The sequence below is a fragment of the Chinchilla lanigera genome, unplaced genomic scaffold, assembly GCF_000276665.1.
Source record: "Chinchilla lanigera isolate Chin_1 unplaced genomic scaffold, ChiLan1.0 scaffold00070, whole genome shotgun sequence".
Taxonomy (NCBI): Eukaryota; Metazoa; Chordata; class Mammalia; order Rodentia; family Chinchillidae; genus Chinchilla; species Chinchilla lanigera.
Genome location: NW_004955471.1, coordinates 9169722 through 9194080, shown reverse-complemented (window position 1 = coordinate 9194080; position 24359 = coordinate 9169722). Strand labels below are relative to the sequence as shown.

Genomic DNA, 24359 nt, shown 5'->3' with positions numbered 1-24359 from the left:
AATCACTTATTAACTCTAAGAGTTGATATTTCTTGCTATGTTCTTTGAACTTTCCTTATGTACAATAATATCATATGCAAATAAAGACAATTTGTTTTTGTTCCTTCCCAATGTGCATACCTTTTACTTCCCCTTTGTTATGGTTTATGTCTCTATACTGCTGCACAATCTCATGTGTTCAGAGGTGGGGCATTTGGGAGGTGAGTGGATCATGGGGCATGATATTTACCAGTGGATTACTCTCCTGATGAGTTTATAGATAACTGTGATTTGAGAGGCAAAGCCTGGTTACAGGAGGCAGACCACTAGGTCCTCCTTCCTCTCTTGACCTCTCTCTCCTTCCTGCAGCCATGACTTTGGCTGTTTCTCCTCTTCCATGCCCTTCTGCCATACAATCCTGCCCCACAACAAGCTGACTGCAGACTGAAATCTCTATTCTCTATGAGCCAAAATAAATCTCTCTTCCTTTAAATTATAGATGTCAGCTATTGTATGTCAGCAATGAAAAAAGAACCTGAAACAGATATTGGTACCAGAGAAACGGGGTCATTGCTGTGATGCTACCTGTGGTCAGAAGCCCTTGGAACTGACTTGCAGGAGGAGTTTGGAAAAGTTTGGAGAAGCTGGCTGAAGAAGCAGCCCTCAAGCGCTGTAAATTGAGCTTGATGGGAGATCAAGATGCTTATGGAAATGCAGCCAGTGATGACCAGGTGCAGGAACTTTCAGCTGGGAGAAAAGACTGTATTATCAGATGGACTTCAGGCCACGTGTGTTAGTGTTTTGGCAAAAAAAAAAAAAAAAAAAAATCTTCATCTTGCTCGTGTCCTAAAATATGGCTGGAGACTGAGAAGAAAGACATCAGACTAGTTAATCTGGTGGAAGAAATTTCGAGGGAGCCTAATAATGAGGTGGTGGCATGGCCATTGTTGGGGGGTTTTAACCAGTTCTAGCTTGATGACTAAGAGCAAATGGCCCAGTAGAATGATTTAAAAATTTTTGAGATTGGCCAGAATGGAAGCTTATATAAAGTTGGGGCCTTCAAAGAAGCTAAGCACTTTACAACTTAACAAACGGAATAGTTCCTCGAGAGAATGTGAGAAATCAGCAATTCCCCCCATCTTTGCAGTGCCAAAGTGCAAAGGTGAAATAATTTGATCTGAGAAGAGAGCCCCAGGGTACCATATTCCCGAATGGTCTTCACCTAGGGGATTTGTTCTTGGAAATCTTCATCCTATAACTCAGCCATCCAGGCATCAGAGAACCCTACAGCCAAGGTAGAAGGAAGCCTGGCTACTGCTCCAGCTGGCAGCAGACCTTGGTGTCCTCTATGTGCTCTGGTTTTAGGTGCATGCAGAATGCAAGAGTTGTGCAGTCAGAGAGGCTTCCATTCAGATATCAAAAGAAGACCTGGGAGGCCAGGCAGTGTGCCCCTGATGAGCAGTTTTTGAAGCTGTGAGGGCAAAGCCAAAAGCACTATGAGACCCCAAGATGTTGGAAAAGCCAGGCATGTGGGACATCTGAAGAAAGCCACAAAGAGTGAGCCGAGTGAGTCCAAGAGAGAGGCCGTGAGGGCCACACAGCAACCAGCAGCAGCACTGTAAGGACGAGATCACCCAAATCTTTAGAGTTTGCTTCTTTTCTCATATTACCCCAGGTACTGGACATGGACTAAAGGATGTAGCATTTGCCTTGCTGAATTGAGGTCTTACTTTGTTCCCATTCCTTGCTCTCCACTGTTTGTCCATTTTAGAGTAGGAGTGTTTGTCCTTTGCCTTTGTTACTGGCAATGTTTAACTTTCTTTACATTTTTACAGGGGCTCAGAGCTAGGAGTTTGCCTTAAGTCTCAAAGGAAATTCTCAACTTGGAGTTCTCATCAATGCTGAAACTTTTAGGACCTTGGCAGCTCAGAGAGATGACTAGATATATTTTGCCTAAAGGGCATGAGTCTTTTGGGGGCCAGGGACAGACTATTTATATCTGGATGTCCCCCCAGAGATTCATAAATGGGGCTTCTGGAAAGTGATCAGCTCATTGGAGTGTGATACTTATCAGTGTATTAGCCCAGGGATGAGTTTATAGCGAAATGTTATTTGGAACATTGGCCAGAGGAGGTGGGTCATGGGGTTCTGCTTCCTTCCTCCCTCAACCTCCCTCTGCTTCCCACCACTATGCCTTGAGCCCTTTCTTTTCTGCTGTGTTCCACTGCTATGGCTCCTGTCCTGCCTTGGAGCCAACCAACTATGGACTGAAACCTTAACAGTTTGTGAACCATGATAAACCTTTCCTCCTTTATGTTGTCCAGTACTATGTCTTACTGATGATGAAGTAACTAAGACACCTTTCTTATACTGCTGAATTAAACAAGATGTCCATTGGGATGTTAAAAAGGAATAGTAAGAGAGGATATTCTTCCCTTTTTCCTGATCTTAGTGGGAAGGCTTCCACACTGTCACAGATGTAGTATGGTTTTAGCGGTAGTGCTTTTAGTAGCTATTATCTATCACCTGAAGGAAATTCCTTTATATGCTTAATTTTCTGAGAGCGTCTGTCATTAATAGACATTGGGTTTTGCCAATGTTTTCTTTACATTTATTGGTATGATCTGATTGTTCTTTAGCCTCTAGATATGATGGAATATATTATTGGATTTTTGAACACTGAACCAGCCTTACACACCTGGGGTAAACCCCCCTTGGCTATGCTGAATAATTCATTTTAGACATTGCTGGATTTCATTTGCTATTTTTTTGAAAGGGATTATTGCTTCTATGTTCATGAGAAATATTACTCTATAATTTTCTTTTCTTGTTGAACTATTGTCTTGTTTGGGTATTAGGGTAATATTGGACCCAAAGAATAAGTATATGATATGACCACTTCCTTTAATATTTGGAGAATTCATCACTAAATCCATCTGAACCTAGTGCTTTCTGTTTTGGAGAGTTATCAATTACTGATTCTATACCTATGTATATTATGTATTTCTTTTTATGTAGGTTTGGCAGATGGTATCTATTAATGAATTGGTCTATTTCATATAGGTTATCAATTTTTTGACAGTTGTTCACAGTATTTCTCAATTACCATTTTTTAATTTAAAACAACTTTGTTTATTAGTACATGTTTATAGTATATGTCTGCATTCCTTGTGCAGCACTAGTATATGTACACAATGCTTCTCTATTCCTTCTTATGTCCCCTTCCCTTCTCCTTCCTCTCTTGTCCCTCTATCTCTTGACCTTCTCCCCTTTGACCTTGAGAGCTGTAGTGATGTCTCCTATTTCATTTCTTATATTAATAGTTTATGTCCTTTCTCTCATTTAACCAGCCAGATACTTGTCAATATGATCGAGTTTTTCAAAGAGCCAAATTTAAATGCATTAATTTTTGTCTGTTGATTTCTTGAAATGTTTGTCATATCAGTTAGTTTCCTGTTATAGTTTGTGTCTGGGTGCCCCCTCAAAGCCTCATGCGGTCATGGGGCAGGCTTTTAGACTTTGATTGATTATGGGTGTGAAGCTACACCTGCCCTGGGGTGGATAGTTTGCATATGTAAGGGAGAGCAAGAGGCTGCTTGCAGGGATTCCTGGCTTTTGTGCTTGTTGCTTTTGCTGTGTTCTGCCGCCATGAACTGCAGCCCTCTGCCATGTGCCACTCTGCCTTGTAACCTGCCAAGTATGGACTAAAACCTCCACAGACTGTAAGTGGAATAAACCTTTCCTTCCTTAATTTTGGGCATCAAGTATTTTGTCCCAGCAGCAACAGAAAAGTAACAAAGACATTTCCCAAATAAAATACCTAATTTACTGTTTTATTCTACGTTGATTAATTAGTATTTTCTAGAGGAACTGAAACAATGTAAAATACATATATAATTATATAAAGGGGCTTATTACATAGACTTCCAAGATCAGAAGCAGAAGAATTACAGTGGACATTCGCAGGACCAGGAGAAGAATCCAAAATGGCCCGTCACATGCTGGAGAGCTAGAGGATCCAGTAGCAGTCAAAGTTTGAAGGTCTGGCCTCTCACTGTAGTCACCAGGGTGGGTCTCTGTCAGGAGGCTAAAGTCTGCATTGGAAAGCCGAAGAAAATGGACACCAGTGTCCAAAGACAATGGCAAGGACTAGAGCTCCTCTCCAAAGGGAAGGCTTCCTTTTGTCCCTTTTTATGCTGTCCAAGCTGTACACCTATTGGTTGGTGCCAGTCCTATCTGGGGTGGGTCTTCCCCTCTTGGTTGGCCAGTCTACATGTCAATCACCCAGAAACACACCCAGAACTTTACTAATCTGCAAGGTGGTTCTTAACTTGTCAAATTGATATATCACAATTAAGGATAACATGTCTTTTTTTTTTTTATATGTCTTTAATAAATAGAAGTACTTAGGTTTGTTAATTTTTCCAAGCATGTAGTTTTACCAAGTTAAAAAAGTTTTGATATCTAGATTTTATATTTTTGTTTTCCAAATATTCTCTACAATCAGTTACAATATCTTTACACGAGAATAATTAAGACACTCAAAATTTCTCAGTGGTCGAATTTTCTTAATTTTAATTTTCATCGTTTCTATTTTTCAGATGGTGAATGTAATGTATAGCTCATACAGTTGAGATTTTAGTTAATAAAGGAATTGATTCTATTTGCACTTACCCTTATAAACAGTATTTTTGGTTTCAATTCCTTCATCTTGCTTTGTTACCTTTTCATTTTTAATTACTTCCTTTTTCTCACATTTTTCCACATGGGTTACATTTTCTGACCTTCTGCTCCTTATAGTATAGAAAACATACTAGCTTTTTAATGAACATTTCCAAAAGCCTGAACCAGGGGATGAGAGGGTTGCCTTTAGTCTTTGTCACGCAAGTAGATCTCAGACCTAACACATTGCTCTCTCGGAGATAGAGAAGGAGTTGGTTTGCTCTTTGACAAACTTGCCAAGGGTTCTTTTAAATCCCACCAAATTTTACTTTGCAAAATTTTAGACTATTGAAATATTATACAACAGACGCAAACAACAAACCCACTTTGGTAGACTGGAAAGAGTACAAAAATAAGTACGTGGAAACCCATCGTCTAATCATTATTGCTGATACCTTACCCTCTCTCTTCCCATTTTTCCCTCCCGCCTCTCTCTCCCTAAATCTGCAAGTAAATTCTGCTCACCATGACACATTACCTTTAAATACTTCACCATTTATCACTTCATATGAGGATATTCTTTTTCACAACTACAATATTATTAAACATCCACGAAATTGCACAGTGATGCGAAACTATAATACACTATTTGTAGTTGATTTTTACATTAATGGCCCCAGGAAACCTCTCTTACTGTTATCCACACCACCGCCAACAAAGGAACATACTGTATGCAAAGACCTGGGACGCATGTGCAGTGGGCAGCCCTTCTTAAAGGTGGCTTCCACAGAGAGGGAGCCTGGGGCTGTGCAATGGGGAATGAATGCAGCTACAGAGGGAAGCTCAGGTGCCTCTTCCACCAGAGGAGAGAGCAGGTGAGACCAGGCGAGAAACCAGTAGACCTCCCAACCCGTCCACAAAATCTGAGAAGCAATATGAGTTTTCTTTTTAAGCCAGTAAGTTAGGCTTTCCTGCACAGAAACAGAAAGTGAGACTTAAAATAAAAAACAAAAAATAAAGATACTTGGCATGTAGCTCAGTGTGAAGGCCCTGAGTTCAGTCCCCAGTATCACAAAAAAAATTTTAACTAAAAAATATAAATAAATCACCGTGACTTTAAAATGTCCTTTATAGGTGTTTATTCTTTTTTCCCCCCAGTAACCTGGAGGCACCATCACACTGAGCTCTGTCTTCAGTCTTTATTTTTTCATTTTGAAACAAGGTCTTGCTAAATTGTCCTGATTGCCTCTGATTTTGCAATCCTGCTACCTTGACCTCCAGAGTAGCTGGTACTACGGGTGTGTGCCTTTATATCTGCCCTTTGTTTTCCTCTCTGTTTTGATTCCCAGTCAATTCAAGACGCCCATGTGGAATCAGTTACCATGTTTATTTAGTTTCTGTTTTATGCCTGTCTTCCTTTCTAATTTTTTGTAGTCTGTGATGATATTGACTTATTGTTTACAATAACACATGTGTGTTATCTTATGAAAATATCCATAACCTTGGCTATATCTGATTATTTCCTTATGAATAGCTTCAGTCAGACAGTTTTGCTAGAAAATAATAGGGGATGTTCTACACCTCAGACTGTATCAGATTAAGTGGTCTGTCATGCCGGCTTATACAATTGTTGGTGATACTAAATATGATAGATTCATTCAGGTAATCTCTATCAGATTTACATATTGTTTTTAGATAGAAAATAAAAGCCATATTTCACCCAGTGCTTGAATACCCACTGGTGATTTGTGCCTAAGTAAATTATTATGTCAGTAGTTGCAAAAAGGTGATCTTTGAATCATATTCTTAGTTGTATATTCAGTACATAGCATTCTTCTGTAAAAGTAAACTTGCCCTTCTGAGTCCTTTCCTTCCTTTCCCATGGACCCATGGAAACTACCTCCATGGGCACGCCGAAACACGTGGTTATCCCACGTGTTAACACCAAAGGCAATCACACTGCTTTGGGTATTTAATCCCTCAGATTCAGCTGCAGGAGCCCTGCAAGTCTCTCTCAGTCTTGTGCGCTTCCTCCTGGTGGTACAATGGCTTACCTCATCCTCACCCAAACCCTCACTCAGCCCTTCCTTCAAAATACTAACTCCTCTTACTAGGATATTTAATAAATGAGAATTATCTAATTCTGCTATTTGATAGAGCAATTGCTCTACATATGCGTAGTCTTCACTTGCCATCTACTTGCTGGGACTCTTTTCTGCTGTTTCCCAGTCTCTAAATAGAAGCCGGGGGCTGGACGTTTCTGAATTCCTTGCACACACTTTATGGAGACTGCTATATTTGGGTACGAATTAGCTCAAGAATACTGCTGTGGACAGCAGACCACAGCTTTAGTTCTGCTCACATCTTCCAGAATCTTTTGCTGTGGAGTCACCCATGCGCCTGTCTTAGGGTGCTGTCACTTTTCATCTTTTCTTCTTCACCAAAGATGGAGCTGGCTTAAGGAGAAAACATGCAACTCACTGCTTCTCATTTGCTTATTATTCTCCATTCTTCTGACTTCGGTCAGCAGCCGGCTCTTCTGGATTAAGAGTTCAGATCAGATGAAATAAAATGACATACCCACACCTTTTATTTGCTCTTCTGTGACGAAGGAGAGACCCAGTAGAACATGTTCAGTTGTCCCTTTGGCTACTCCCACCCTACCTTCCCATTCTTCCTGATAAGGGATTGTTGGTTAAATCTGTGTAAAAAAAAGAATATCGCGAGAACAAAAAGAACCCTATAAAAAATATGAGTGTCTTGATCAAAGGGGAAATAGCTACAATTTTAAAAGATTTTTAAAATCCCTAACGTGAGTATCATGAGAACCTGAGATTAGATACTTTATGGTCATTCTCTGATCCAGCTCCCTCAGCACAGGCTTTAGCCTGAATGGAAAGGATCCAACATAAACAAAAACATCTTTCTATTTACATTTGAGTCAGACTTGTATTGGCATCGTTCTCGTAAAGTTATGTGAGACAACTTCAGATTATGGTAATGCGAAGCATGAGAAGCAACAAAAGGAACACACAGTATTCAGGCTCAGTAGAAATGCAATTTACAAAAGTGAGCTTCATTCTGCACATCCTGGAAAGGTTGGAATAGTGCTGGTGAGCGAACCAGAGTCCCCAGCTTTCCACAAGGGCAAGCTGCAGGCTCTGGAGCGTGTGCAGAGGTGAGGATTGGCACCCTAGAGCAATTGTCTGTCATTTGCACAGCTTTGCCTTAGTGCCTTAGTAGAGCTTGGGCGTGAGCCCTCTTGATTTAAATGACAAAAACAACTTCAGCTTGTTTGAGATAAACAGATTCTTCTTGATTTATATGAACAGAATGGTGAGTGGCATATTTCTCAGACAGGGCTCATTTCAGAGCGGGTGGGTGCTTTTCCCTTTCACATGCCATCTTAATTCCCTCCACTCTGCTCCCCTAATTTTCTGTGCCTCTTTCTTAACCCTAACTTTCTTTGCTTTTGTTCTCTTTGCTCATGAATAGGGTACTCATGGGGGTGAAACTTCCCAACTAGCTCCACCCACCCCTGGTCGCCATACTCTCCAAGATGTCATAAGAAAGTCATCTTCTGCATCCACTAGAAAATGGAAGTCCCAGAACAGGAGTTCAGCCACACGCTTTTCCTCAGACCAATTTTTGGGCATAAGTGGAAGGAACCCCATGAAGGATCATTGAAGAAATGCCTTCACATCCTCCAGCATTTGAAAGTGTGAATATTAACAAAGAAAACTATCTTCTCGTCCATCTTTAGATGATGGCTATTAACATTTTAAATCACACTACACAGTATTAGAGCTCATTTTCCATGAATATCTCCCACACTGTAAACATGTTCCTACAAAACCATTGAAATGGACACCCACCACTGTAGGGCTTCAGGGTCATAATTGGTCTAGCTTTTTCCAACAGCGAGACACTTACCTTGATTGCAATTGTTCCTGTATTAATGCTGCTGGACCTAACTTTTACCAAGTATTGAAAGCTTCCTTTATTATTTCCTTTTTTTAATTTTAAAGATAAAAGAACAAAAACCTATTAACAGACACACAGACATTTACAAAATAACACAAAAACAATACAATCAATACAGAATTTCAGACAAGGTGATAGGAAATTAACAATGGTTGTTGTATTACATGTTGATATCTTGCTAGTGGGCAAATTACAAAGCAGAGTTCAAACCATTTTAAGACTTTTAATGTTATTGTCAATTGTTTTACAGATGTGTTATCAACTCCTACACCCACAAGTATTCACTTCCTTGCACACTGACCAGCAGTGGTGCTCATCACTATTTTACTCTTCATTTTTATTTTAAAAATTAAAAAACTAACAAATCAACAAAGAAAACATCAAAACAACACAAAAACAGCAAAAAACGATACATGACCTCAAAACAAAAATATGTAATGTAGCAAACATTGTTAGTTCCTATTTTACTCTTTCTAGTTGGATCAGCGAAAACAAAGCTCCCTTTTGTAATTTTCTTTCCTAACGAGCTGCACATTGTCTGTTGGCCCTTTGCCTCTTCTTACAGGCCGTGTTAATGTCATCTGGACACCACAGGTCTAGAGGGAGTTTTACTCAAAGAGCTCACCAGTGTACAAAGGAACTTTCTGAAGGCATCCCATTTGTAACTTCGAGGCTGTTTATCCTAAATATGTGTTAGGATGAAACGAGAGAAAAAACACAATAGTAACCCAATAGAGAGCTTCTTGGAGAGCTGGGAATGATTTGTATCTGCACAGCCACGGTGGTAGTTCCCAGGCTTCTATGGCTATTGAAAACTGGCAATGTGACCAAGGTGACTGAGGGACTCAACTGTTAAATTTTATTCCATTTTAATGAATACAAATTTTAACAGCCACATGTGGCTAGTGGTTATCACATTGGGCAACACAGCTCTAAGCAATTTCCCTCAGCGTAAAGAACAGATCGTTAAATCCACGTGCCAGAGTGGAAAAGAACAAGGTCAACGGGAAAAAAACCCCAGTGCTAGGTAAGCTCGGTGTATAGACAGTGTATACACAAGTTTAATTAGTTTTGTTTAATATTTAAGTTCATGTTTAATCTAAGACTCCACAAGACATACTACAGATTACGTATTGAATAAGTAGTTCTTGGTTGTTTTTTCTGATTGGCTAGACTTATGGTACTACTGGATTTAGTATAGATAATCTCACTGAGAAGTTTGGATTGGATTCTTGAGGTTCTGTTTGCTTTCTGATAGTAGAGGGAACACTTGCGCAGTGCACAATTTGAAAGATTAAATGAATACAAAAAAAAGAAAGCAATCACAGATCACACACAATTCTTACTACTGTTTACTTAGCTTGTTTAAGAATATTTGTATTTAATTATACTGTACAGTATAAGTAGCATTTTCCATTTACTTTTATATGAGTATTTCTACATTGTGAAACATGCTACAAAAGCATTTTAATACATATACAGCACTCCACTTTATCAAAGTCATTTCATTGTTTAATTGTTTTCTACTTTGTTAGTTTTTCTCTTAATGTATTCATGGTAAGCCAGAATATTCATATATAAAAAACAGTTAACACTTTTTCAGGGTTTATCATATACCAGGCTACATCCCCAATGCTTTTCTGTTCTTAATGCACATCCCTCATAGTAAGTTTATGGTGTATTGTATTTACTGTTATTTTCTCCATCTACAGATTTTAAAACTGAGGCTCAAAGAGTAAACTTGCCCTGGGCCGTGCAGCTGATAAGCTCCAGAGCCAGTTCCTGTGGTCCCGAAGTTCATGTTTTAACTACTTCCTAGTAGTACCTCTTGGTATGTAGTCATTATAGGTACGTGGTGTCTGTTATTCTTCATGAAATTCAGTATGCTATTGGCTGAAATGGACTCGACATTGAGTAAGTGTTTCATTCACGTCTTACAGCCAACAGGCTTCCACACAAATGCCTGCTTTAAAACACTAATGCTTATGAACGAATAAACTGCCTAAAATGGCAGAAGCCACGTATGAACAGAACAGTCTATCAAATCGCGCCCTAAAATACCAATCTTAAAAGAAAACTGTCTCGGTTACTTTTCTCATTGCTGAGACAAAATATCCAATACCAGAAATTAAGGAAGGAAGGGTTTATTTAGCTCACAGTTTGTGGAGGTTTTGGTCTGTAATCAGTTGGCTCCAAGGTGGGGTGGCATGTAAAGGGGCAACAGTTCAAGGTGGCAGAAGACACTAAAAGCAACAAGAGCAGAAAGGGAGGGGAGAGAAAGCAAACCCTCTTTTCCTGCCTTGTATTGTAAGCAGGCTACCACCCTCTAGGGTGGGTATAGCACTCATACCATCTCCTTGCCCTCCTCTTGCACAGGCTGAGAATCTTTACAAAATGAGGACCCTGATTGCTTGCTAAGTCACTTAGTTAAGCTTTTAAACTTCTCAAGTTGACACAGTGAACAACATAATAGAGGAAAGGGCATGTTCTCTACATCAGAGGATGTAGAACTGCCGGGTTACTGAGTTAAGTTTCTAGACTTCTCAGGTTGACACAATGTATCAACCATTATAAAAATCAATTACAAATGGCCTTGTGCACCTTCTATGGGGTGAAGGGAGTGGAAGAAGCACTTTGTGCTCTGCTGAGGCAGTTTTCCTCTGTGTGATTTATGAGAGTTGTGTTTGTTAAACATTTGCTCCAAGGGAACTCCTTTATTAAGGCTGCGTCACTTACTCATGTGCAATGTGTTATTGACTAAAATATCACATTAACTGACTCTTACTTCACAGCTGCCAAAAGCACAACATTTTTTATTAGTACAAGTTTGTAGTACTACTGATTTGATTTATCTTCTGGAAATGGCACACGTACATAATACATCTTAGACCTATTTTATTTTATATTTTTTATTCCCCATCTCTTTCCTCCCACCCTACTTTGTACAATTCTTGGTCCCATTTACAAAAGCTTTAATTTCATTTTTTCCTTCCTTTTAAAAAAATCCCCTTTGCCTTCCTGTCTTCCCCCTCCCTGCATCTATTGTTCCTCCACCCATCTGGAAAAGATCTCCCTACTTCCTATTTATCTTCATATTTATATTTACCTATGAATGACTCAAATCTATCCTTTTGTATTACACAGGCCTTTACAGGTAAATGGATGCAAGTAGAGACCATACTCATAAGTTAAATAAATTGGACCCACATGTGTAAACATCATATTGTCTCCCTAGTGTAACAACCTGGAAGGGTAAATAAAACCCAAAATGTACAATAGATATTACAAAAGGGAAAGAAATTATCCTTTTTTATGGGACAGTAGTACAACACTGTATATAAACAGTACATTTTCTTTATCCCTTAATCTATCCATGAATATGCAGAGCACATCCAAGATCTAGCTATGATTAGTTGTGCTGCTATAAAAATGTATATGCATGTAAAACTGTAATATGGTGTCTTTAACTCTTTCAGAAAGATACCTAGAAGGGGAATAGCTGCGTCAAACTGAATTTCTACTTTTAGTTTTTTGAAGAATCTGTACAATAATTTCATAATGATTCTACTACTTTCCATTCACATGAACAGTGCAGAAGAGTTCATTTTCCCCACATACATGCCAGCATTTGTTATTTGATTTCTTGATGATAGCTAATCTTTTGGGAGTAATATAGTATCTCCATGCCGTATACATTATCATTTTTCTGGTAACCAGAACTGTTGAACATTTTTTCATGAACTTGTTAGTCATTTATATTTCTACTAATAAGTATGTATTCTGCTTTCCATTTTTTAATTGGATATTTTTTCTTGAGTGTCTGCTTTTTTAATTCATTTTATATTCTAGATGTTTATCCTTTGTCCAAGGAACAGGTGGCAATTTTTTTTCCATTCTGTATGTTGTATCTTCTCTCTGTTGGTTGTTTTCTTTGCTGTGCAAAGGATTTTTAATTTGATATGATCTCATTTGTTGATTCTTGGTAATATTTCATGTGTCATTCAGGTTGTCTTGAGAAAATCCTAGCCTATGCCTGCATCTTTATTTTACCCATTTCATCTCCAAGGAAGTTAAGGGTTTTTGTTTAAATATTAAGACCTTTGATCTTTTTTTTAAATTTTAGTTTAGTACATGGTGATATATGTGTTCTAGACTTAATTTTCTGCATTTAATATTCAATTTTCCCAGCACCATTTCTTTAAAAGTCTATCTTAAGTGTATGTTTTTGCCCACTTTGTTAAAGATTAAGTAGCTGAATGTGCCTGGGATTATTTCTGTTTTCTTTGTTCTGTTCCCTTGAGCCACACACCAGTTTTTAAGCCAGTACCATGCTGTGTAATCATGGTAGCTTTACAGTATAACTTCAGATCTGGGGTTGTGATGCTTACTGTTCTTGCTACTCAGGCTTCCTTTAGCTATTTTGGGTCTCTTTTGGTTCCAAATGAATGTTAGGCTTGTTTTCTCTAGATCTGTAAAAAGTGCGGTTGGAATTTTCAACTAAGATTCCACTAATCCTATACATCTGTGGTGGAAATATACCCATTTTGATTACACTCGTTCTGCTTATCTGAGAACAAGGGATAATTACATTTTTAAATGTTTGTGATTTTCTTTTGCATTGTGATATAATTTTAATTAGTTTTTTTCATTTCCTTGACTTTTTGGTCTGCCCCTTTACATGCCACCCCACCTTGGAGCCAACTGATTACAGACCAAAAAGAAGGGCACTGAGATGGTGTGGGCATGAGTGTGGGTGGATAGCCAGCATACAAGGAAATGAAAGTTAATTCCTAAGTATTTAATTTTTCTTGAGTAGTATTTTTTCCAATTTCTCAGTGAATTCATTAATACTGTATAGGAACACTATTGATTTTCTGTATTTATTTTGCTTCCTGCTGCTTTGCTGAATTTAATTATTAATTCTACTAGTCCTTTGGTGGATTTTGTGGGTCTTGAATGTAAGGAATGTTTTTTTCTGCAAGTAAAGATACTTTGATTTTGTCCTTTCCTATATGTAGCCTTTTCATTTCATTCTCCTGCATGATTCCCCTTGCAAATATTTTGAGGACTGTGTTAAACAGGAATAGTAAAAATTAACATCTTTGTCTTCTTCCTGATTTTAGAGGGAAAGCTTTCAGTTTTTACCCATTTAATATAATGTTGGCAATCAGTTAGTCATAAACAGCTTTTATCAAATTGAGATAAAGTCCTTCTATAACTATTTTCTTCAGGATTTGTATCATGAATGGATATTGAATTTTGTCAAGTGCTTTTTCTGCATCTATTGGGATGATCATGTAACTTTTGTCCTTGATTCTGTTTATGTATTCAATTACATTTGTTGATTGCATATGTTGACCATCTTTGAATCCTTGGGAGGAAGACTACTTGATTATGGTGTGTGACCTTTTTGATAAACTGTTGCATTTTGTTTGCCAGTATCTTGTTAATGTTACTTACATCTATTTTGTTAGAGAGCTTGGCCTGCAGTTCTCTGTTATTATGGGATCATTGTCTGGTTTCGGGATCAATGTAATACTAGTTTCCAAGAATGATTTTGGAAGTACTCCTTCTCTCTTGATTTCATTAAAGAACTTCAGGAATATTGGTATTAGATGTTCCCTGAATTTCTTGTAGAGTTCAACAGCAAATCCATCAGATCCTGGGGTTTCTTAGCTGCTATGTTTTTTTTTTTTTTTTTATGAATACCTCAATTTCATTGCATGTTATTGGATTATTCAGAATTTTTAAGTGTTGTTGTTTCAGTTTTGGAACTCATATATCTAGGAATCTCTCCATTTCTTAAGAGTTTAATTTTTGTTTCTGAAGTAGTTGCTAATAATCATCTGGATTTTGGCAGTGCCCATTGTGGTTTCACAGTTTTCTTTTCTAATTATATTTGTTTGATCTCTTTTTTCCTTTTCAGGGTAATGTTGGCTAAGAGTTTTTCTATTATGTTTATATTTTCAAAAAGCCAGATATTTGACTCACTGATTCTTTGTTTTTTAGTCTCCATTTCATTGATTTCCACTGTGATTTTATAATTTCCTTCCTTGTACAACTGCTGAATTTGGATTGTTCTGTTTTTCCAGGACCTTGAGAGGCATCATTAGGTTATTTACATGGTCTAATTCTGTTTTTCTGATGTGCATATTCACAGGTATCAACTTCTCTTATAGGATTGCTTTCATTGTGTCCCATAAGTTCTGGTATGTTGTACTGGCACTATTATTTAATTATAAGGACTGTTGTTATTATGGGTGATATATTGTGTCAACTTGAGGAGTCCAGAGGGTTGGCTAAGTGACTCAGCAGTTCTACCTCCTGGGGTGAAAAGGACATGCTCTTCATGCTCTAGGATGTTTTTTGGTATGCATCCTGAGCCTGTGCAAGAGAAGGGCACTGAGAGTGGGTGGATAGCCAGCATACAATGTAAGGGAGGAAAAGAGGCTTCCTCCCCCACCATTTGTGCTCTTGTTGCTTTTGTTGTTTTCCACCATCATGAAATGTTGCCTTGTGCCATGCCACTCTGCCTTGGAGCTAGCTGTGTAGGGACTGAAAACTCCACAAACTGTGAGCTACATAAACCTTTCTTTCCTTAATTCTGAGTGTCAGGTATTTTGTTTCAGCAACTAGAGAAAAGTAACCAAGAAAACTGCCTTATTTATTCCTTAATTTCTGTGTTACCCATTGGTTACTCAAAAGCCTATTGCTTAATTTTCATATGTTTGCATAATTTCTGCAGTTCGGCCACTGGTTTTTAGTTTCATTGCACTGTGATCTGATAATGTGCATAACTTTCAATTATTATCCATTTACTTTCAATTATTATCCATTTACTTTCAATTATTATCCATTTACTTTAGCAAGTTTTATTAGCTAATATGTGGTCTATTTTGTAGAGGGTTCCATGTGCTATTGATAAAAGTGTGTACAGACACTGCTCATCTAGTGGCTGACTTCTATTCCTGTGGTTAATTCTTTAAATGAATTGGCTACTAAATGAGAAACAATAACCAGGTACATTACAATATTCAGAACAAGGAAAGGGTGAAAGGAAACTTCAACTTGATGATTTTGCTTTTATTTGTGCATCTCTCATATGCAGTGCTATAATATAAAATAAACTACAGTACTGCACAGTACAATATGTCATCACAAATTATAGTACTATACTCTAGAAGAAGACAACCTAAACCACACTGCTGCTCATGGTCTTGTGTCATAAGTTTGAATTTGGGTCATGAGTCCAAATAGCAGGTCAGAAGTCTGTTCAGGTTGCCTCAGTTGTAAGTTTGAAAAGTCATTAACTGTGTAGGTCCTTAAATGAGGAATAGTTGTATTATGTTATTGGATGAAATACTCTATGTATATATTAAGTTCACTTGTTCAAAAGTTTGGTTCAACTCTGATATTTCTTTGTTGATTTTTTTTTTGTGTGTGTGTGTGTAGTTGACCTGTCTGTTATGATAATGGGGTATTGAGGTCATCTGCTATAATTTGTTGATGTTTACTAGATCTTTTATGTTCACTAGGGTTCATTTTATTAAGTTAGGCACATTGTACTTTGTTGTACATATGTTTATAATTGTTATCTCTTCTTGATGGATATTCCCTTAAGCTATATGCAATGTCCTTTTTTACCTCTTCTGACCAGCTTTGGCTTAAAGTACACTTTGTCAGAAAATAGTATAGCTACTCTTGCTTGTTTTGGGGGTCTTGTTGCATGGAATATTATTTAAGATCCTTTGATGTTTAATGTATGAATCTCTTTCTGTGTTAAAGGTGTTTCTTTTATATAGCATGCTATTGGATTTTGTTTCTTCATACATTCTGTAATCTTTGTCTTTTGATTGGTAAATTGAGACCACTGACATGATAGCTATATTATGTACTGTTTTCCTGTTGTAGTTCATGTTTCTTTCTCTTCAACTTAGTTGAGCGACCTACCTATGCATTCTATTAAACCCCTTGACATTGTCATCTTCATTTTCTCTTTCTAAGCTATTGTTATAGTTTGTCTTTAGATTCTCCTAGAGCCTCATGTAGTCATGAGGGTGGGCTTCTAGAGTTTGTGATTGACCCATGGTCCAACGCTGGGATTATGAGTGTAAGTGCTACAACCACCCTAGGGTAGGTAGCCTGCATACAATATAAGGGAGAGAAAGGGGCTTGCTCTCTCACTCCCTTTTTGCTCTTGCTGTTATTGCTGTTTTCCACCACCGTGAACTGTTGCCTTCTGCCATGTGCCACCCTGCCTTGGAGCCAGCTGATTGTAGACTGAAACCTCCACAAACTCTGAGTTAAATAAATATTTTCACCTTTACCCATGGTCTCAGGCATTTTGTCTCCACAATGAGAGAAAAGTAACTAACACAGATATCCTTGAAATTTTTTTGGAGAATTTGTGCATTTGGAGGTTATAAATTTCTTTTGTTGCTCTTTATTATGGAAATATCTTATTTCTCCATCAATTTGGGGAGCTAATTTTGCAGGATATATTAGTCTGTGTTGGAAATTGTTTTCTTTTATAGTTTGAAACACTTAATTTCAAGCTCTCCTTGCCTTTAAAATTTGCATTGAGAAGTCTGATCCTCCTGCCTCAGCTTCCTGAGTGCTGAGAATACAGGTGTGTGCCACCATGCCTGACAGGGGGAGATACTTTGTTGCCTTGCTTTTCAATGTTTCTATTTTTTCTTTGTCTTCTGTGCTGGAGTTTGCTGGTTGATTATAATGGATGACTTTGTTGCTGAGATATCCTCTGGGTGTGGCTAAACTACTGGTCTTTGCTTCTGTCCCAGGATCCAGCTAGCTCCATTTATTTAAGAAGGGAATTTGCAGCATTTTGGCTCAGTGCCCTGTTCTTCAAGAATGGGCCACAGTATTCTTTATGACCCCCAGGCAATCCAGTTATTGTCATACAGAGAAAACCAATTCACAGTAACAATTATGTTGCCTTGGTTGTAGTAGTAAAGTCAGCAGCAACAAAAGCGTCAAATATAAACTTCATACTAACCTAGGAAACACTCATGAACACCCTTAAGCCAAACAAAGACATCAATGATTTTGGCATAGACACCTAGGCAAGCCAGATATTGACTTATAGTAAATCCGACCACTAGTCTCCACCAGATTGAGGCAGTGATGTGGGAACTCATGGAGACCACTAGACTCATATCATCTCCTTCAGATCCAGCCTCCTCTGAAGGTTACACAGCAAATCCAGCAAACTCAGCCTACCATCACAGAATGCAGATCTCATGACCTTCCTGGTCTAATCTTGAGCTGCTCAAGGGATCTCAGGATATCTTTGTCCACCTGAGAGCCAGGCAGGTGTTGGTAGTCTGGCCTGGTAGTGTGTGGTGGAGGGGTGGGCAGGTGGGCTTCCTCCTGTTTAAGCCAGGAGATGTGACTGCCTCAAAAGCACTAAATTAATCTCTGCTGGATGTCTCAACGTGAAACCAATCACAAAGAGAGTCTAAATTCTCAAATGGGAGCCAAACTCCTTTTGAGTATAAAAGACACTTGAAAAAGTGTCAGAATATAATTCTAAAGATGGTAGCTCCAACATTTAAAAAAATTTATAAGATTTGCAAAAAGAAAAAGAAAAATTATGTGTTAGGAAACTAATTAGTGGATTGATTTAAAAAACACCTTGTTTCCTTATAGTCACATACATACTTTAGTTCTTGCCTATGTGCTAGGTAGAACTTTAAGTCAGTCTTATTCTCTCCATCCTTACATTTTTGGTGCACCCCTCTGTGATACAGGCCAATCATTCCTCCAGTGCATACCTCGCATTACCTAGCATTCGGTGCCTGCTCCAGCTTGGATAATTGTCCTCCAAAGGCCCGCGTGTTGAAGCCCTGGTTGCCAAGGTGCCTCTAGAGGGAGGTGGTGCAGTCCGTTAGGAGGTGAAGCCCCAGAGAAGGAGTTACCTTGAGGGAACCTGCCCTGGAGGGAATACGGGAGCTGCTACTTCTCTCCGTTGTGCCTCCCCGCTGGCAGACAGTGAGCAGCTTTCTCCACCACTGTGTGCTGCTCCACCACAGACCTGAGGCAACAGACCCAAGTGACGTGGACAGAAACCTTTGGAGCTGTGCCAAAATAAGCCTTTTCTCTTTCACAGATGATTTGTCTCAGGCCTTTTTTTTTCATTGACAGAAACTAACCAATAGAGTAATGGTTCAAAAAATGGTTCAAAAACTTCCTTGATTTTTCCTTCACCCTGACTTAGTTATAAGCTTTACTCCTATTCTGTTTCCAGAGAAAGTTAGATTTTGTCTAGTCTCACCATTGTCTCTCAGCTCATCTGAGCCACCACAAAACTGCGTATGTTACCTTTGGACCACTGCCCCTCCAAGAGCCCGCAGAATTCTCAAGTGCTGGGAGAACACACCCACTAGTCTGCTGATTTACAGGGCAAGGGCTGTGCATCAAGGGTTTGCAAAGGGGTTTTATTTTGCAGGAAAAGCTGGGTGGAAGTCAGGCATAGTTTATTACTTTTATTAAAATGAAAACAGGGGTTGATCATGGTGTACAAACCTGTAATACCAATTACTTAGGAGTCTGAGGGACGATTGTAGATTTAGAAGCCATCCAGAGCAATTGACTGAGACCTTGTCTCAAAATAAAAATGGGTAAAATGACTGGGGATGAAGTTAGGGTGAGAGTTCTTAACTCACATCCTCAATACCACAGACAGAGGGAAGGAGGAAAGGGAGGGAGAAGGGAGGAAGAGAAGTAGGGAGGAAGGAAGGAAGAAAGAAGAAGGAAGAAAGGAAGGAAGGAAGGGAGGAAGGGAGGAAGGAAGGAAGGAAAAGAAAAGAAAGGGCATGTTTTATTTTTCAAAGTCACAGGTAAAAATACATAGCATCCCCCGCACCTGATCCCCAATAGGTTCTGTCAGCCTGTCCCAAATAATGGTTTGTATTACCACTTCCGCCCACTCCCACAGCTGCTCCCCACCTTTGCTACACCCATCTGTGCCTTTGCATTTTTTCAGTCTCCTACACGAGAAATGTCACTTTTTAATAGAATTTGATGTATTCATTAGTTAACGAAGGCGTTAGAAATCCAGTGACTGGAGCAGAAGGAAGAAAGCCGGTGGACAGAAGACAAATGCCATCGGCAGAAGCCGAGAGTTGCAGAAGGGGGCGAGGTCTGGGGAAGTGGCCGGGACTTCCGCTGCCCCTGCCAACATGCAAGAGGCGGAAGCCTTCGGCTGCGGTTAGAGAACACCAGGCCGGGTACGGAGGGTGACTGCTGGGGCCCACATCTGCACAGTCTGAGCCGCCACACTAGTGATAAATGGCAGGCAGATGACTTCCGCAGAAAACGCCAGTGGGGATCAGCAGAGAGAAATCGCTGCAGGACTGCAAGGAGGATGAAATCTTTCCGTATGCAAGGGCGCTGCAGAATACTGGGGGGCATGGTGAGGCCCTGGTCAATTTTAACCTACAGTGATTTGCTGTTGTTTAGAAACACACATAATTAACTTTTTAATTTGAACTTTTTTTGTTAGTCCTGGCAATTCCAGCAAATCATGATAAGCATTAGACTAAGCTGGTAGGAAGATCACTTAAGAGGCAAGGGAGAACACCTGAAGGTCTGTCTAACATGACCTTTGCTTCCACACCGTGTTTTGACTAAAGCAGGACGGTCTTAGGAATTCCATTCAGCATCTCTGGACCTCAATTTTCCTGCTTTGGGCTTGTGGAACGGGAACAGGGGAATCCAACTCTACAGCTGTGTAACAGTCTTCCTTCAACTAAATAAGGAAGATAAGGTCTTTTAAAATTATTCTTTTCATAATTACATTTGGGACTTTAGTTCTTTGGAACTTTAGAGGTTAGAGATTTTGATATTTCAGGATCTTAACACTGGGCATTGTGGATGTTTGGGATGGAATCTTCTGAGATTAGAGGTCATGGCGCACACATGAACAGGAGAATAATGTTCTCAAGCGGCCGTTCCAGGACACCGAGACGAGTGAATAGACAAATGCACTAAATAAGTGTACAATGCGGTATGATTGCCTAAGTATTTGTTACTGGTAGGCATTATTTCAGGATTCACATTTTCCCTGGAGAACAGACATTTTCTGCGACATGTTACCTGAGATGACTCTCATCAACAGGCATTGTAGGAAGCATGAAATTGAAAATCGCAAAGCCTGTTGCATGAGAAACTAAATTCAATGAAGAGGAAAAGGTTCAGCAAAGGCAGAGTTTAGCAGCCAGAGTTGCTATTAACAACACCTTCTGAAGTTAGTGCAGAAATCACCTCTGTGCACATTATCATTTAATACTTGCCAAGCCCTGTGAGGTCTGCTTAGCAAGGCCTTGCTCTCAGAGCAGGAATCCAGCTTTTAGAAAGAAAGGGCTGTGTAAGTGATGGTACAGAAGTGCTCCAGCTGGCACTCGGGTTTTAGGATGCTTTTTTGAAAATGAGAGGAGTGGATGAGTGATTTTCAGTTTTCTTTTAGCAGATGAAGGTACAGAGGCATTGTTGTACGTGATTGTAGAAGGCCTAAAGTCCTTTCTGTCTGTTCGATCCAGTCCCAAACCTGTTCTCCCCACCTGGGGAAACCTTGATCTCCCCACTAGGGAAACCCTGATGTGATTTAAAAACAAGGGTGACTGCTAAAGACCTGCTTAACATGCTACAATTCTCTGGGGGAGAAAGCCTACTTTTTAGCACCCAGGTTTTCTTTGATTTTATACAAAACTCTTGACTATAAACTCTGAAATGCTTATCTTATCCCCCTCCCCACCCCTTCCCCCGGGCATGTATTTAGATTCCAGTGGACAGGAGGCTAGAAACCTTCCGCTTCTCTTCCCAAGGGAATCTGCTTGCGTCTGGGAGACAGTTTCTTTTTGTGGCTCTGGAGGGAAGTGAGCAGCTGTTCTGCTTTGGTGTGAGCTCCCCGAGGCTGTCCTCCTATAATGAAAAAGCTCATTTGCAGGCACTGGCTGGACCTCTGGCTGTTGTCACGTGGTCAGAGGAAGGGTGAATCAAAAGGAGGAAATGCTCTACATTTGCCTTGATGTAGAAATGTATTATATGAATAAATACAGACACTAAAATGTATTATGTATAAGATAATGACAGAGATGGGCCAGAAAGACACACATACAGAAAATGGTATTGTATTTCATAGTACTCCTGTTCTCAGTATGTGAACATTTAACATTGACACGGTGACTATTTAAAAGTAGAATATAATTACATAATAAATAATAGATCATTGTGCTAAAACCATGACATCTGAAAATGGACTCGATCTTTATCTCTGTCTGTCTCTGTCTGTCTCTATCTCTATCCCTATCCCTATCCCTATCCCTATCTCTATTCTATCTATCTATCTATCTATCTATCTATCTATCTATCCATCTATCCATCTATCTATCTATTGTTACATGTATGCATTTTTTCCCTGAAAACCAAACGACTTAGTATACAGATGAAAGCATTTGCCATACAAGATTACTAAAATTTTAAGAAAAATATTTATGTTGCTCATTGTATTAAAGTTGTCAACCATATGTAAGAGTAGGCCACTGAGTTCTAACTTTTTCTTCTGCTTTTATGGGCACATTTGAAAGTATTTATTGTTGCACTCTGACTTTTTACACAGAAAGTCCTTACTGCTCTATTGGGATAATGAGACATCCAAGATTTTCTGGACAAAACATTTAACCAGAAAGTGCACAAGTTCAATTTAAAACTGGCTTGGTATTTTCCAGATATCTTTTCATAGAAGCTTCATCAAAATTAGAGTGCATCAGTTTCCTCAAGCAAGATCATGTGGATATGACAGTGACATTGGATATGTGGGCACATTTCCCGCTGAAGGTCTGCTGGGCTTTTTGTGCTTTGAGTGACCTGGTCAAGAACAACTTTAGGCAACTGCTTGAAAACATTTTAAATAGGAAGAGACACAAGAAATATTTTAAATATTATTAAGAGACACCAGAAAGAATTTCTAAATTGCTTTTTTTCTTAACTTGTAGGCAGCAGTAAGTACTAAGGGAACACTGCGAGACATTATCAAATAAATTGATAGCCAAAGAACATTACTTTTTGGACATCAGCATTCGCCTCAGTGCAAAAATTTGTCAAAGAAAACCATCATTGAATTTTGATTTGAGAATAATATGATCTTGAACACTCTGTTCTCATTAATAGTTTGTAAAACTGGGATTGTCTTTTGGAACTGAATGTAATTTTCCTCTGAAGTTAAGAGATATTAAGCCGAATATACTTTAATTGGTGACAGCTCATAAATAATTCCATTCTTCTTATTTCCCTAAGCATTTTGGAAGCTGACTACATTTGCATATATTTTATTGTTTGGTCTAAACATGAAATTTACATCAATTATTTTGGTTTTCATTTTGTGTATTTTCACTGCTAATTTCTGTTTACTACAGAGAATAGTGATTTTCCATTCATGATAGGGATAGAATGCCTTTCTTTTCAGTGTATGATTCAGATTAATGTTTAAATGATTTCAATAGGCTGTTTCTGATGGTATCACCTGGAAGACTCTGCACTTTTGAATGTGAAAATTTCTACTTTAAAGCACACAAGAAAGAAAGAAAATCAACACTTCAATAATAAACTGCAGTGTCTTTTTGCTGTTCCTTTGTCCTAGAACGCCTTTTCCATTTGGTATATGTGTTAGTTTTCCATTACTGTTGACAAAACACACGAGGTAACCAGTTTATAAAGCTGAAAGGGTAATTCTGACTCACCAAGTGACTCAGCCCCTGCTTGGTTGTGCCATTGTTGGGTGGACACGGGCTGCACAGTACAGTATGGTGGGAATACGCAGCGGCGGAAAGTGCGCACCTCAGGGAGGCCAGGAGGAAACAAGAGATACAGAAGATGCCAGAGTCCCCATGTCTCCTTTAAGGGGCTGACCCAGGGGCTAACTTACCCCTGTTAGGTCCCCTTCAGAATGGTTCCACCACTTGCCAGTAGTGTCACAGGCTGGGGACCGAGTGTGTAACACACGTGGGCCTTTAGGAGCCCTGATCTCAGCCACAGCAACACAATTCTACCCAGTCTTCTAGGATAATTTCACATAGAAATAATTTTTTCTGAAATAAAGTCCCTAGGCAGCTGAGAAGAAATTAGTGACCTCTCCAGGTATGCTTGGTTCTCGGCACCAATCTGTGCTCATCTCATACATGGGGGAATCCTGTGCAAACACGGCTGCTATGTAGACCGGGAGCCTTTCGGACAGGACATCTTTCCTACGCGTTCTTCTAACAGCAGGGCGAAATACTTTTCAGGAAGCTTTGGTGATTTTGAAAAGGTAAATGCATACCTTTTCCATATCATATTTTAACTTATAACAACAATGCTCTTAGTAATATTAGCTATGTACTCAAAATACATTACTCTTTGAAGATTCCAAGAGTACAAATTCGAGATCGTGTCCTTCAACCACCTGGTGGCTCATGAGGCGATTTTATGAACATGATGACCAACTCCTCCGGGCTGTGTATTCGTTTTCTAACTGCAGCTCTATACTCTTCATGAGCATAGCCCCATGGAGTGTTTTTCTTTCCCCGAGTAGTAACGTTGATGCCAAGAAGAGCACTGCTCCTCGGCCATCCAGAGCCGGCAGCACTAAACCCTGATTTAGAGCACTGCTGTGTTCTGAACCGGTTAACACCACTTTCATGAGAAGCAAATCAGACATCAGAGAGACTAACACCCTA

At 39.2% G+C, this 24359-nt stretch overlaps 1 protein-coding gene across 2 annotated transcripts in view; it reads left to right on the top strand.

Annotated features, from left to right (window-relative positions):
- The window catches only part of Tmem144 (transmembrane protein 144), a 76050-nt gene extending 52767 nt beyond the window's left edge, over nt 1-23283 (top strand). For both annotated transcript variants that reach the window (XM_013522917.1, XM_013522912.1), the window contains one exon: nt 22374-23283. In XM_013522917.1, coding sequence (XP_013378371.1) covers nt 22374-22511 — 138 coding nt within the window. In that variant the 3' untranslated portion in view covers nt 22512-23283. The remainder of the gene's footprint in view (nt 1-22373) is intronic.
- The last annotated feature ends 1076 nt before the right edge of the window (nt 23284-24359 follow it).